General features: G+C 38.8%; 1 protein-coding gene across 4 annotated transcripts in view; it reads left to right on the top strand.

Moving 5' to 3' along the window:
• CDC42BPB (CDC42 binding protein kinase beta) overlaps positions 1-12,736 on the top strand; it is a 95,936-nt gene that overhangs the window by 16,969 nt on the left and 66,231 nt on the right. For all 4 annotated transcript variants that reach the window (XM_075103973.1, XM_075103972.1, XM_075103971.1 and 1 more), the window contains exon 2: positions 12,376-12,467. In XM_075103973.1, the coding sequence (XP_074960074.1) occupies positions 12,376-12,467 (92 nt within the window). The remainder of the gene's footprint in view (positions 1-12,375; positions 12,468-12,736) is intronic.

Genomic DNA, 12,736 nt, shown 5'->3' with positions numbered 1-12,736 from the left:
ACTGAGTATAATAATTTCTGAAAGATATCACAGCAAAGATGTTAGCAAAAGATGAACTTAAAGTACTAAACAAAACAAAAAGCAAGTGTGGGTTTTGATACACAAAATATTGAGATAAGGAGAAAGAACTTAGTGTAACGTACATAAATAAGCAAAAAGTTGCATAAGAAAGGCTGACAAAAAAGCAGAATGAGGGGAAGAGAAGGAGGAAGAACTCCATCCTGACTGTATTAGGAAAAGCTGAATTTATAATGCTTGGAGACTTGGAAATGTCTCTAGGAGAAGGCATGGTGTTCTGTTTTTAGATTCTTGTTCTGTGTGCTTTGCATATACGTGCAGTGTTAAAGCTCTTTAGTCATGCTCTTAAATCAGTTGGATTTTGAAAATTCACCTTAACTGTTCCAGGATTTGACTTCCCTACAGGCGACGATTTCATTTAAAGGACAAGTTAAAAAGTTGAGCATGTATAAACTGTCATGTGTCTAATATTCCAAATTATCATTTATAAAAAATATTTTCTTTCAGGGCTATTCAATGTGTATTTAAAAGAAAACCACTCTGCTTCCAAGCAAGTTTTAGATGGATTTTTATTCTTATCTAATAGCAGGTGTTATGAACTTGGTCATTTGAAACTTCAGAATATTTAGTTGCTCTTTAGCAAACTGATAACTTAAATGGGCAATATTCTAAAACAGAATTCTGCAGGCTTCTCAGTTTATTTCCTAATAATGACAATTTTTGGCTTTTTTTTTTTTTTGAGCCATGAGCACTTTAAAACACCGTTTGACTCCATTTCTAGATATCTACTTCTAAGGCCAAGTTTAGGATCTCCTGGTAGACTCCCCCTCCTCCCCCACCCCCTAAAATCTAGACTTCCCTTTCTCAATTTGAATTTTAACTGTAGTATATGGAAAGCCTGGGGATAGATATAGACAAATTTTGAAATGTGCTGAGTCAGCGTCAGACATTAAGGAAAAGTTGCATAGTGAAATTAGAAGCACGTTGCTTTATCTGGATAAAATTTTTATCACACTTTGAAAGGCTGAGGGATGTATTTGTCTCCCCTTTCTACTCTCTTTACGTCCTTTCCGAGCAAGTGTCAGGAAGCATCCTGCCCTCTGGAGATGTGATGGCCTTCTGAATGCCCCAAACCTCAGGCATTTTTCTGTTACAGATGGGTGACCATGCTCCTAATGCCCTGCTTGCCCTGTCAGTGGTGACTTTTAGCACTTCGAGTCAGTGAAAATGGTGCTGCTGTAAATGGTCTTCCTCTTCATCACTCCCAGCCAGGGGCATTGGAAGGAGCAGAGTAAGGCAGAATGGCCTTGGCTCCAGAGTTCCTGGTCTGGAAAGGGAGCTGAAGAAGTGAAAGTATTTATAATAATAAAATAAGCCAGCCTGAGCCTTCCACTATAACATGTAGCAAAACTTAGCACGGGACTGGTTAGTATTCTCTACAGATATAAAGACAATTCCCCTCTTCTCTGTTTCTGAGTAACTTGAGCTATTCCAAATATTCTAGTGCCTGGTTACAGTAATTGCTTGTCGCATGTCTTTGTGGCCTTTTCCTACGGCAAAAATCTGACTTTCATTGACCTTTTAATTAGATCTGGAGCTCCAGGGAAGTTCTGAAACAGGGTGAGTAATGTCTGAGAAAATGTCCTCCTGCCTGCTGCCATTTAAAAGGAAGTGTAGAGTGAAGAGAGAGATGTGCCACACCTGTGCTTAAAGTAGCTGCTGCTATCTGAACTTTTGAAATTGGAAAACAGCTCAGGGTATTTGTATGCATAGTGTTGCAGCCTTGAGCCATCAAAAAAAAAAAAAAATCAGGTGCAGTTCTGTAGCACTGTAAGCTAGGCTAATGTCTTATATTAGTCTAATTAGTCTTATATTTCCTAGATTATGGTGTTGATCTGGCTGAGAACTGAAGTGTCAGGAAAAAGGTAATTGCCATCTGACTCTGCTCCCTTACCCAGCTTTCCGTGCAGCTGCCTGGGTGTTGGCCCAAGGAGGGCCACCTCTGCAGCAACTAGACCGCTGTGAAGGCCGTTGCATGGGCTGTTCATCTCACCTTGGTGTGTGCTACTTAAGATGATGGCCTGTGAAAAATAGCTGTGTTCCTTTACCCTTCTTGCATACTCTAGTGTAGCAGCCTCTCCTGACCCTTCAGTGGTGATGATTCAGTTTGTTAAACTACAGGATGACAGTAGCATTATGTGTTTTGGTGGGTTGGTTTTCTGCTGGTTTAGTGAGCAGAATCAGGTCAGTGAGGTGAGACCAGCTGAATTTGTTACAGCTGACACAAGGAAGAGGGTAGATCTGCGAAACTGTTCCTCTGGTCACAGTGATCCAATTCAGTCGTGTCATTGAACAACATCTTTACTTCACTCTAAATTCATAAGCAGAGAAAAGGGTTATCTCATAAGGTGGATTTCTCTCCTGTCACTCTAAGTGCATTTGTGTAGGGTGCTTTGTCAAGAAGAGCTTATTAATAGAAACCTCTAACCTTTAAAATTAGGGAGGTGGCATGCGGTAAATATAGCACCAATGTAAAGTATTAATTGTTCTGTTACATAATGCATGTATTAAGTTTTTCAGTAACTTGAGAGAACACCTTGCATATATCTGGAGAAAACAAAAGATGTGCATTTACTCTAAATAATTGATAAAAGTTATCTGCTTGTCTTGCTAAGTTTTACTTTTAAGATGAAATAAAGCATGCAGTCCGAAAACCAGAACTTTGCTCGTACCTTGATGATGTAAATGGTGGCTTCTTAATTAATATAAGTGTATGTAAGCTTACATCAGCACAGTGTGGTCATCGGATTGGAATTGTTCTATTTCTTAGCAGGGTGTGCAAGAGGTCCTGGGTCTGATGAAATGTAGACTCAATTATACGTTGTTATTGAAATTTGGGTGAGTTTAAATTTGAGATTTTCTTAATCTCTAGTTTGAAACTATCTGAAAAATAAGTGACTATCAAAGGGTTTTCCTGAGAAGTCATGATTATCAAACTATTCTACAAAAAATTAACTCTCCTTTTTGGATTATTAATCATACAGTAAAATAAGTGGATTTTAGCAATTTTTACAACTTTGTTATGGAATGAAAGAAGTTGAATCATTGAAATTTTACTGTTTGGAACTGGTGATTCATGTAGAAGCCTGAAACAATTTTTCCATTACTGGTGTGCTTCAATATGTGATCGCCATTTGCTGTGGCTTAAATGGCCTCTCCAGCACCTGCAAAATCTGGCCCTGGACTAGGAGTACAGAAAAATTCAGGTACAAGTAAAGCAATGTTAAACAGGGATTGTATTCTGTGGTGTTTCTTGCCATCCATTTCTTAGAATGTTTTGACATGTATCTTGGAAGATCCTGTCCTAACGTGCTGTAGGTTGGCTAGAAACAGACTCTTGCCTTGCACTTCTGTGCTTGCTGCAGTCTGAGGCAGATCCACATCAATTCCAAAAAAGGCCATTTTGCCCTTTTCCAGCCTCATCCCACTGCCTGCTTCGGGCTGGGGCTCCAGTGTCACAGCTGTTTGTGAGTGACACTGGGTGAATGGTTTGGTGGGAAGGGATGGGATAGACAAGTTAGCTTTCACCTGGAAATGCTTCCTGGTTTGACATACTATGCAAATGCTAATGATGATCCAGAAAAATAGAGTGGAATGTGGTGGGAAGGAATAAGGAGGAACTCTTCTGGCAGCAGACTGGATTTTGTGGGTTAAAGTGGTCGTGTAGCTCCCTGTTCAGTTGTCTCAAATGTGTGGGTTGTTAGATGGTCTCAAGGATAATCTGTAATTCAGAGAGCCTATATCTGACTTAGTGTGCATGTGTCTTCTGGGCTGGGTATGATCATCTTGAAGAAATAAAAAAGAATAAAAGGGCTGAAGATTAAGATTAAGAAGGTGTTGGATATCAACAGTTATTCAAGAGCAGAAAAGATTCTTTACTGTGGAATAGTAATCTTTTATTTGCTTTTTTTTTGTAGCAAGACTTAAGAGGAAGGCAAGTACCACCTTTGAAAACCTTATGAATTTCAAGTAGAAGCAAGAGCTAGTATTTCAGTCTCTTCAGAAAGTGACAACTCGCAGATGTTATTTGGCTTCTGCACAATAGATTAGTCAGTGAAGTCTCTAAGGCTGAAAGACCACTAGGGAATCCATGGTTGGTGTGTGATGTACTGAAACAGCTGGGAACCTTAGGGAAAGGTGAGAGAGGCACGGCAGCTTTCCCTCTCCCAGACAAATGTGACAAGTTGGAAAGAAGTGTGAAAAACTGGACTGCAAACTGCAGCCAGGAATGCAGTTTCTGTAGGAGCTTTCTTAATTCTTCCATGGAAGTTGGTCTAGAACTTAATCTCAAGCTGCTGAGTGTTTTTTTGAAATGCCCTGGTTAGTACTCGTAAAGATGCAGGTTTTCTTGTTCAGAGTGTGTCATCCTGCTTAAAAACATCTTCTGTGTCCTGATAGCTGTATGCTAAAATTTTACATATTGTGAAGCTGCACCAAGCTTGTGGATGATAAGTCACTTCTGGGTTTCCCAAACTAAATGCTATTCACAGTCATGTTTTTCTTCAGTCTTAGTACTAACAGTTCCATCTTCCAATGTGAACTTCAGTATTAAAAAAAAAACCACAAAACCCCAACCCCTGCCTGAACTGGTTCCGGAGAACAAGATGTACTTTCCTAAATTATGGCTCCTTCCGTGACAGTAACACAACATGAAGATGAAAGATTGGGCAGTGAGATTCCTCCTCTGTTAGATCTCAGATACAAGCTTCCTTTACCTTGTGCTTGCATCCATCGTAGCGTTAGCATATGCCGTTACCTTTAGGTGTGAGTGGCGCATGGTTTTTATTTTACCTGACTGTTATTTTTCTGTAGGTAAGCTACTCTCTTATATGAGTAGAGCAAATAGTAATTTAGTGTTTGTTCTTGGATATGTAAGCCAACACTTGCTTCCTTTCGCCTGCTAGAACTCTGTTGCTCTCTAGTTCTCAGAGAAGCACGGTGGCTTTGACAGGAATTAAGTTGGCAATGCGTTTTGTTGGACTACTCAGAACCATCTGCATGTTCCTCAGTACTTGTCTCTACAAATCTTCAGTATTATCTTTGGTGTCCTTTCATTGTAAGCATGAAAAGCAGTGAATGGGGCAAGTCAGGCAGATAGCCAGCTGTTAAGTGTTTGTGGTAACATTCATCAACAAGCTGGTAAATGGTAGCATATTGCTGCAGGCTGAGTCCCTCTATGTGGTACTTGCTTTTGGGGCTTGCCACACAAAAAGAATAACGGTTAACACAGATGATGTTTCAAGGTAAATGCCTTGCTCTTCTGCTGACAAGTTTAGCGACACTAATAGGATCAGCACCGGACGTACTATTCAATATTTTTCTTCAAAACATTTCCCGATGCCATTACCCTTTAGCATGGTGATAAATTTTTCATGCCGTTATCGCAAACCAGTGTACAAATTCTAAATGCCAGGATCAGTTCTTCTGTAACTGATAAAGCCACTTGTGGTGCAAAATGCAGAAGCTATGAGCACTCAGTCTTGTTTTATGCCTAAAGTAATGATGGTTTTATCCTCTTAAACCTTTGAGGATTTTGCATGTAATTATCTAACCTAAATCTTGTCCAAACTCATAGTTCTGTTAAGTGCCAGTGGGGTATCTGATTGAAAGTGGTCAGACACTCTATTTTACATATGTCAGAAGACTTTCATAAAATGAAGCAAAATCCATAATCATGGCTGCAAATGGATATCTTTCTGTGCTACTTCTTCAGAAAAGTTTGAGTTTTTTAAAAACCATTTGTATACCAGATTAAACATCACAATACAATATTTAATTTAATAATAAAGTTACCACTTACTTTCTTGAAAAATGCTGGCAATCAGCTTCAAGAAGATTCAGGCTTGGTGTTGTATTAGTGTATAGGTCTGTTTCTGCTGATGTTTCAGTTCAGATAAATACTGTTAGAACAGAACATCTTAAAATTAGGAAGTACTGACTAGCCAGGCACTACAAAACTGGATGGCCTTGTTCAGGGGATAAAGGGGACTCTGACAGCATGTGAAGCAGTGTCTAGCAAGAGGCTGTTCTGCAAGGGCTGTAAGCGCTTTGCAAGAGGTAACCAGGTTGTGCTTCTCAGGTTTTAACCCAGTGGAGCTTGTGTCATTGTAATAACAAGTCTTGCACCACTGAATTTATTTGTCTAATGGATGTTGATGAATGATGAAGAATCAGATCATTGAGCAAGAGGCAGACAGAGTAAGTGAAGTGTATGTGTGTATGTTATAAAAACAGGAGGGAGGGCACAGCAGAAGTCAAGGCACAGCAGAAAATGTGTCAGAGAACACAGGCGTGTCACCCTTTGCTTGTGAACAGTAGAACTTTGAAGTTTGGCTTCCTGTAGAATTGGGATCCACCTCCTTTACTAGGCTCAGTGGAATAACCCTCTGTCCTTCCCACTGTACTACCTTCCCTTTCTCCTGTACACTTCCTTCTTCCCTCTTCTGTGTCAGTGTCACTCTACTGTCTCTCCATGACTAGGGACAGCAAGGTATGTCTGCTTTGCACCTTAGTACATGCTGGTTGCCCAGCTAAGTAGGTGATTGCTCAGTGATTTCTACTGCAGCCTTTCCCTTAGTGGAGAAGACATTGTGGGTGTCTTTCCTATATTCACTGCCAGGTGTGTGGTGTTTTTTTTTTAATAAAACTTGTAGCAACTTGGTATCTTTGGACAACTTCAGTGAAATTCCATAAAGGGAATATTAAGGGTCTTCACTGAGATCAGAAGGTACCAGGTTGGAGGAATGGACTCAGATTGCCAAGCAGTGTGATCACACATACCTTACTTCCTTAGGAAACCAGACTGAAAAAAAGCATTCACAGGCATGGACAGTAAGAGGAAACAGGACAGCAGTGGACAAAGGAGGGAAGGATCTATAATTGGAAAAATGAAGACTGGAGTCAACAAAGGATGGAAGAATTAACAAAAACTTACATTTCTGAAATACAGGGAAAATTTCACAATGAGGTAGCAAGAGGATTGTACTTCTTTAAAAAGCAAGTGTGGGTTGTAACAGGTATTTATCACCCTAGTAAGCAGGCTGGGGCTACCTGGGTGTGGGTATCTCCCAAGACATGTATACAAGCACTAACTTGTTAAACCTGTCAGCCTGCTGTTTTAGTAACAATATCACAGGAATGCTGTTTCTTTGAAAAGGGTGCACAAAGGGCAAACAAGTTACTTGATTTCTAGAATGTAAGTTAAGAGGGATGGTGAGGGAAATGGTAAAAATTGCTGTTCTTTCATGTTCTTCCCCCAGATAAAAGATCTTAAATAAAATATTGGATCTGCCTGGTAGGAGTGTGGCTCCACAGATAATCATCTGCATCATTTTGTTGTTTCCCTGACATTAATATTTTGCAGTTCACATAGTTTCCTACCACAATGTGTTGTAAAGGGGATGAGTAGATAAAGGGAGCACGGTAGCAGATGAATTTCTGTATGACCAGACAGTTCAAACATACCTTCTGGGTATATCTACCTGAATCTTATCATCATGTCATATAATGACTTAAACCCCAAATCACAAGATCAGTTCTGAACTGTGAAACTGTCTGGTGCAGGCCAGTATACGAACAGGTTGTCCAGATTGGCCATGGAGTCTCCATCCTCGGAAGTTTCTGAGACCTGACCAGGCAAAACCCTGAGTAACCTGGTCTGAAATCAGTATTGACTGTGATTTGAGCAAGAGGTTGGACTGGAGACTCCTGAGGTCCCTTTCAACCTGAATTGTTGAAAGAGACCTGTAAGGCTGTGTATTATTTTCTTGCAGTTGCCACATTTATTTAAAACTTGAAGCTGCCAGTGACACAAAACATCAGATGTTCTTGAACATTTGGCAGCTTTGACTCAGTGATTTTTGTGATTCTGAATTTCTGGTAACTTGCACTGCCTAACAAAATACACAGGAGTCCTCAAATTAGAGCTGTTGGGTAACTCTACCACTGAAGCAGTAGTTATCATAAACCCAGCAGGTAGTCTTTTGTCCACTGTAATATAAAGATGCTAGCTTTTGTGATTCCAGATAGTAAATTATTGACATAAAGCGAATGGTCCAGAATCTGACCAGAAATTAAAATCCAAAACATACCTCAACACTTCTCATTTTTAACCACATTCTAGCTTGGGAAAAGTTGTCCTATTATTTTCTGAGGGTGACATTGACAATACTACCATCCTTCCCTGACCTGCTTTCAGAAAAGAGAGGAAATTTGACGTATGCTTCTGACCTTGACAGAGGCTGGCATGCATCCATTCCTGGGGTAGCAGTGCTGAGTGCCCAATCTGCCACGTCAAATAGTCTCTGCTGGCATTTCCTGCAGCTTTTAGCCATTCTGAAACAATCTTCAAATATCTTTTATCAGGTGGCATAATACAAATTGACTGCAGTGTAGGTGCACCAGCTCACAAACCTATTTACCTTTGACTGCGCTTCAAATTAATGTTTTCACATTATTCAGGATGACGTTTTCTTCTCATGCAAACAAAATATCCTAGTCCCATCTCTCAGGGGAATAGGAGAATATGGTAGGAATAAAATTTGTTTATGGGTGGAGAATTATGTCTTTCATACATATCCCGGTTTTCAGTGAAGGAATGAATGCTGGCATTTCACTTCCCATTATGAACATTGATCAAAACATCAACTGTTACTGTTTTATATTATATTCTTGAGAACATACATTTCTTGGCTCCTTAAAATTAGTTGGGTTTTTTCTTTTGTGGCCTTATGGAGAACACCCTTCTTCCAAACAAGTGTAAGTACAACAATGCAAAATCAGCTTGAGAGAAAAGGCAGTGATGCATACAAATATATTGCATGTAGAATGCCTATCCCAAAATCTGGGTACGGTCTCACAGTCATGAATAAACAAACTCTTGCAATTACTCTCAGCTAATGTTACGCTGACAACAGTATATAAAACAAAATTCAGTAATCACTACCAACAAAGCCCCCAATACAGCTAATGCTTCTGTTTGCCAGGATGAAATGCTTTCATTAAGTATTAAATCAACTCCGAATCGTAAGTCCTGCTTTTAATATTAGGATCAAAACTAATCAGTAAAGTGTAATTATTCATTCTAGTATGTGCAGAGAGATTTGCTTTAAGTTCCCTATTTATAAAGTAGTGATATGTAAAAGGAGAAGCTAGAGCTTTTTACCAGTTACGTAGTGGTGAGTATATCACTTGGCATTGCTCTGATACTCTCTGGTGCAAGTTTCTGCTCACTCAGTTTTGCCAGTTCTGTGCATGCTGCTGATCTGGGTATTAGAGGGTTGAGGAAGAACACCTCCTCAGGGGAAGCAGGAAAGCAAATGGGAAATATGTTATCATTTAACTTCCTAAGATGTAAAAATTGTGCAATCCAGTACTTAAAAGCAACAGGTCACATCCCGGTGCAAACACGGTTCTACTCCAAAATGCCAGTGAAGTAAATATCAGTTTAAATAAATTACTGATGCGTTGCCTCCTCTGAGCTCTGATCTGCTGTGTAACCTCTGTTATAGTCTCTGTGATGATGAGATTGTGTGGATATTGGGTTTTATTTTCAAATTTTATCTACTTCTAAGGAATCTGAGATACCGTGACAGAGACTTGATTTTTTTCCATTTATGGGGAAGTCCTATCCAATTTAAAATTTTTCTGGATGTTTAAATATTCACATTTGGTGCTTAGCTTTCCAAGAGAGAGACCACTGAAGATGCACTGTTTCTGAACACCAACACCTGCTAAATACTAAAAGCCAACATTAGTTAAGTGCACAAAAAGCTTGTAAAAATAGTAACTTCCTTTTAGGAGGGAATACTTTTTTCATTTGCTTGTATTAAATTAACTTGTTTTAATATGTAGTACTTCAGTTGACCAACTGAGATGGAAGAAACAGGACCAAACTAGGACTCTTGCAGTCTTTGAATTGAAATGGTGGTAAGGAGAATGGAGGTTTCCTAATCCTTCCTTCTTGAAGGATACAATTTCTAGAAAGATAGCACTAATGCCCTTCTCTGCAGATACTATTTCTTCTGTTTACTCAAATTTACATATATGCTTTGCTTGATACATAATATTTATTATCTTATTTTAACAGATAAAGCTAATTGAATTGGCTTGCTTTAATACAACTTAATGCATTTCTAAACAGAATTCTAATTTTAGAAAGGGGCATTTTGATACACTTCAAAGCAAGGAAAACCATAGACAAAATAATAAAATATTCTGTCACCACTTGACAAAACAAGAAAAAAGTAAGAAATAAGGGGGTTTTTTTTAAAGTCTGCAAGACAGCTTAAAGTTGTGTAGGTTTGTGTCTTCCTGCTTTGAAAGTTGCTTGTGGTAAATTTACAGCAGCGGGGTTCTTTATAATTAAAACAATTATTTTGGTATTTGATTTACTGATGAGAATTATTGCTAAAATTGGTTATTTCTTTCAAAAATAAATATTCTTGGGTTAGTATCCCCCAGAAGTAAAATTACTGGATTTCATTTCCCCTCCCCTTGAATTTTAATAACAGAAGCTGGTGTTCTGCAAAATTAGTCTAATGACCTGCATTCTGCAGTAACGATCCATAACTTGATAATGGAACTTTCACATTTCTTTCTTATCTGTGGTTGCATTTCCTCAATCTGTCCTGATTTGATGGCAAAGGAAGGAGGCAAGAGAACCTTGCAGTATATTGCAGCCATTGGCAGTGGTATTTACTTGTATAGATGTCTGATTGGACTGGTATAGGTTTCTGACTAGTTTGAGTTGGTGTTGCTGGGTAGGTTCGTTAGAAAGTTTGGGGTTTTGGGATGATAGTCTCAATGGCTTTGTGGTAGGCATTTCTGTGCAGCTAAAATGGGGGATCTAGCAGAAAATCTAGTAGAGGCTTGTTCTTAAATTTCGTGCTTTGGATAGACAGGAAACATCCAGTGAAAGGGGTATTACTTGTGGAGGAAACTTTTCAATAACACTTCTGTCAACAAAGAAGCAGTATTGCTATTCTTCAGTACAGCTATTTCTTCATTTTATTAGCTGTTTTATGAATTTTTGCTGAGAGGTTTTCAGGCTTCCTTGGTTAGACTTTGTGCTGAAGCCTGTAATCTCCAGTTCAGACTTCTGCATCTTCTGTGTGTTTGTACAGTTTGGTTTATTTGTGTTAGCATCTGAAATACATCGTCAAGGCAGTGACCCCTCTTGTAGGAATTCGGTTTGGCTTAAAACTCACTAGCTTAATCATAATGTAAGGTGAGGTAAAATGGGAGTCTGGGCTGAATTACAAGTAGGAGTTCTGTGATGTTTTTATTCAGCTGCAAGTGGTAAAAATACATGTGTTTAAAAATTTTGGTCTTTTTAGTCTAATAATGTTTGTGATGAGGTGAAGAGCAGCAGTCGTTTTTGTGCTTAGTTAGAAGCGTTAGCTGCTGGTTTGTAGACACCATACTTTTGTGCACTTCAGCTTGTACCACTGTTTTCCTTGTTGATTTGGTCTTCATAATCAGAGTAGTGAATTGTAACAAACGCTGTATCTAAACAGTAATTCTCATCCTGTGATATGCTAGAAATAAAATATTCTGAATGGGAACTGGAGAGGAGAAAATTGATGGGATCTGCAGGTACAGTGGAATTTATCAACTGTATGTTTTGAGAAATGTCTTGAATACAGTGAGACCACCAGAACAAAGGAAGCATAGGTTAGTTAATTGCTGGACATCTTCTAGGCTGCAGCCCTTCAATACTTTGTCTAATTGAGATCTGGTCAATGTTGCTTTACAGAAAAGATAGTTCAAAGTAAAAATCTTAAATTAGCCACAGACCTTGTAGAAAATTATTTCATTGCTATTGAGTGGAGACAGCTATCTCTTGAGTGGTTTGTTAAAGCTTTAGTTGGTACTACCTGAAATGATAAGCAGAGTTCAGCTTTACTTTTTAAGAAGAGAATTATTCCAGTGGTTGAAGGATAGGATAGATTTTCTCTGTAAAGAACCAGCTCTCTCCCTTTCATGTGGTCCTTCACTAACTCACAAAACCCTAAAGATGGGGGGGTGGAATCCTTCTGAAAGACTACTTTGCTCTTTACCCGCTGGCAGCAAGGCCGAACCAATCATAGGACTGAACTTATCTAAAAATTCTCAGTGTTTAATTAAATAGTGTAATTAATATCTTTTCCTTCTACAATTCTAATAGTAGTTGAAGAACTACTATTGCACTGGTCATGCAACAAGTACTTTTGACCTCTGGTTTATGGATTATTTTTTTTTTGGCTTACAGTGTTTCTCTTTATAATTGGTTTCTTTTTTTTTTTTTTCCTTAAACAGCAAGACCATTTACAAAATTGGTAAAGGAAATGCAACTCCATCGAGATGACTTTGAAATTATAAAAGTGATTGGCAGAGGTGCATTTGGTGAGGTAAGAGATTTTTACTCTCAGTTGTAATAATGTAACTTTAATCGTTTGTGCAACGGATTTCTTGCTACAGTTGACCTGTACTTGTCCTAAAGACAAAAGATGCAAACAGATGTGTTAAAATACTTCCAAATGTGGGATGTAGCTAGGTACGAGTGAGAGGTCCCTTTGAAGCTAAATTAGTGTCCAGTTCTGCTGTTTTTGTGACTGGCTTATTCTGGCTTCAGTGTAGCAAAACAAGTGTCTCATCAATGTGTGTATGAGCAGGGTGG

The sequence above is a fragment of the Phalacrocorax aristotelis genome, chromosome 9, assembly GCF_949628215.1.
Source record: "Phalacrocorax aristotelis chromosome 9, bGulAri2.1, whole genome shotgun sequence".
Classification (NCBI taxonomy): Eukaryota; Metazoa; Chordata; class Aves; order Suliformes; family Phalacrocoracidae; genus Phalacrocorax; species Phalacrocorax aristotelis.
Note: the sequence above shows the minus strand (reverse complement) of the source record. Positions and strands in the feature narration are given on the sequence as shown.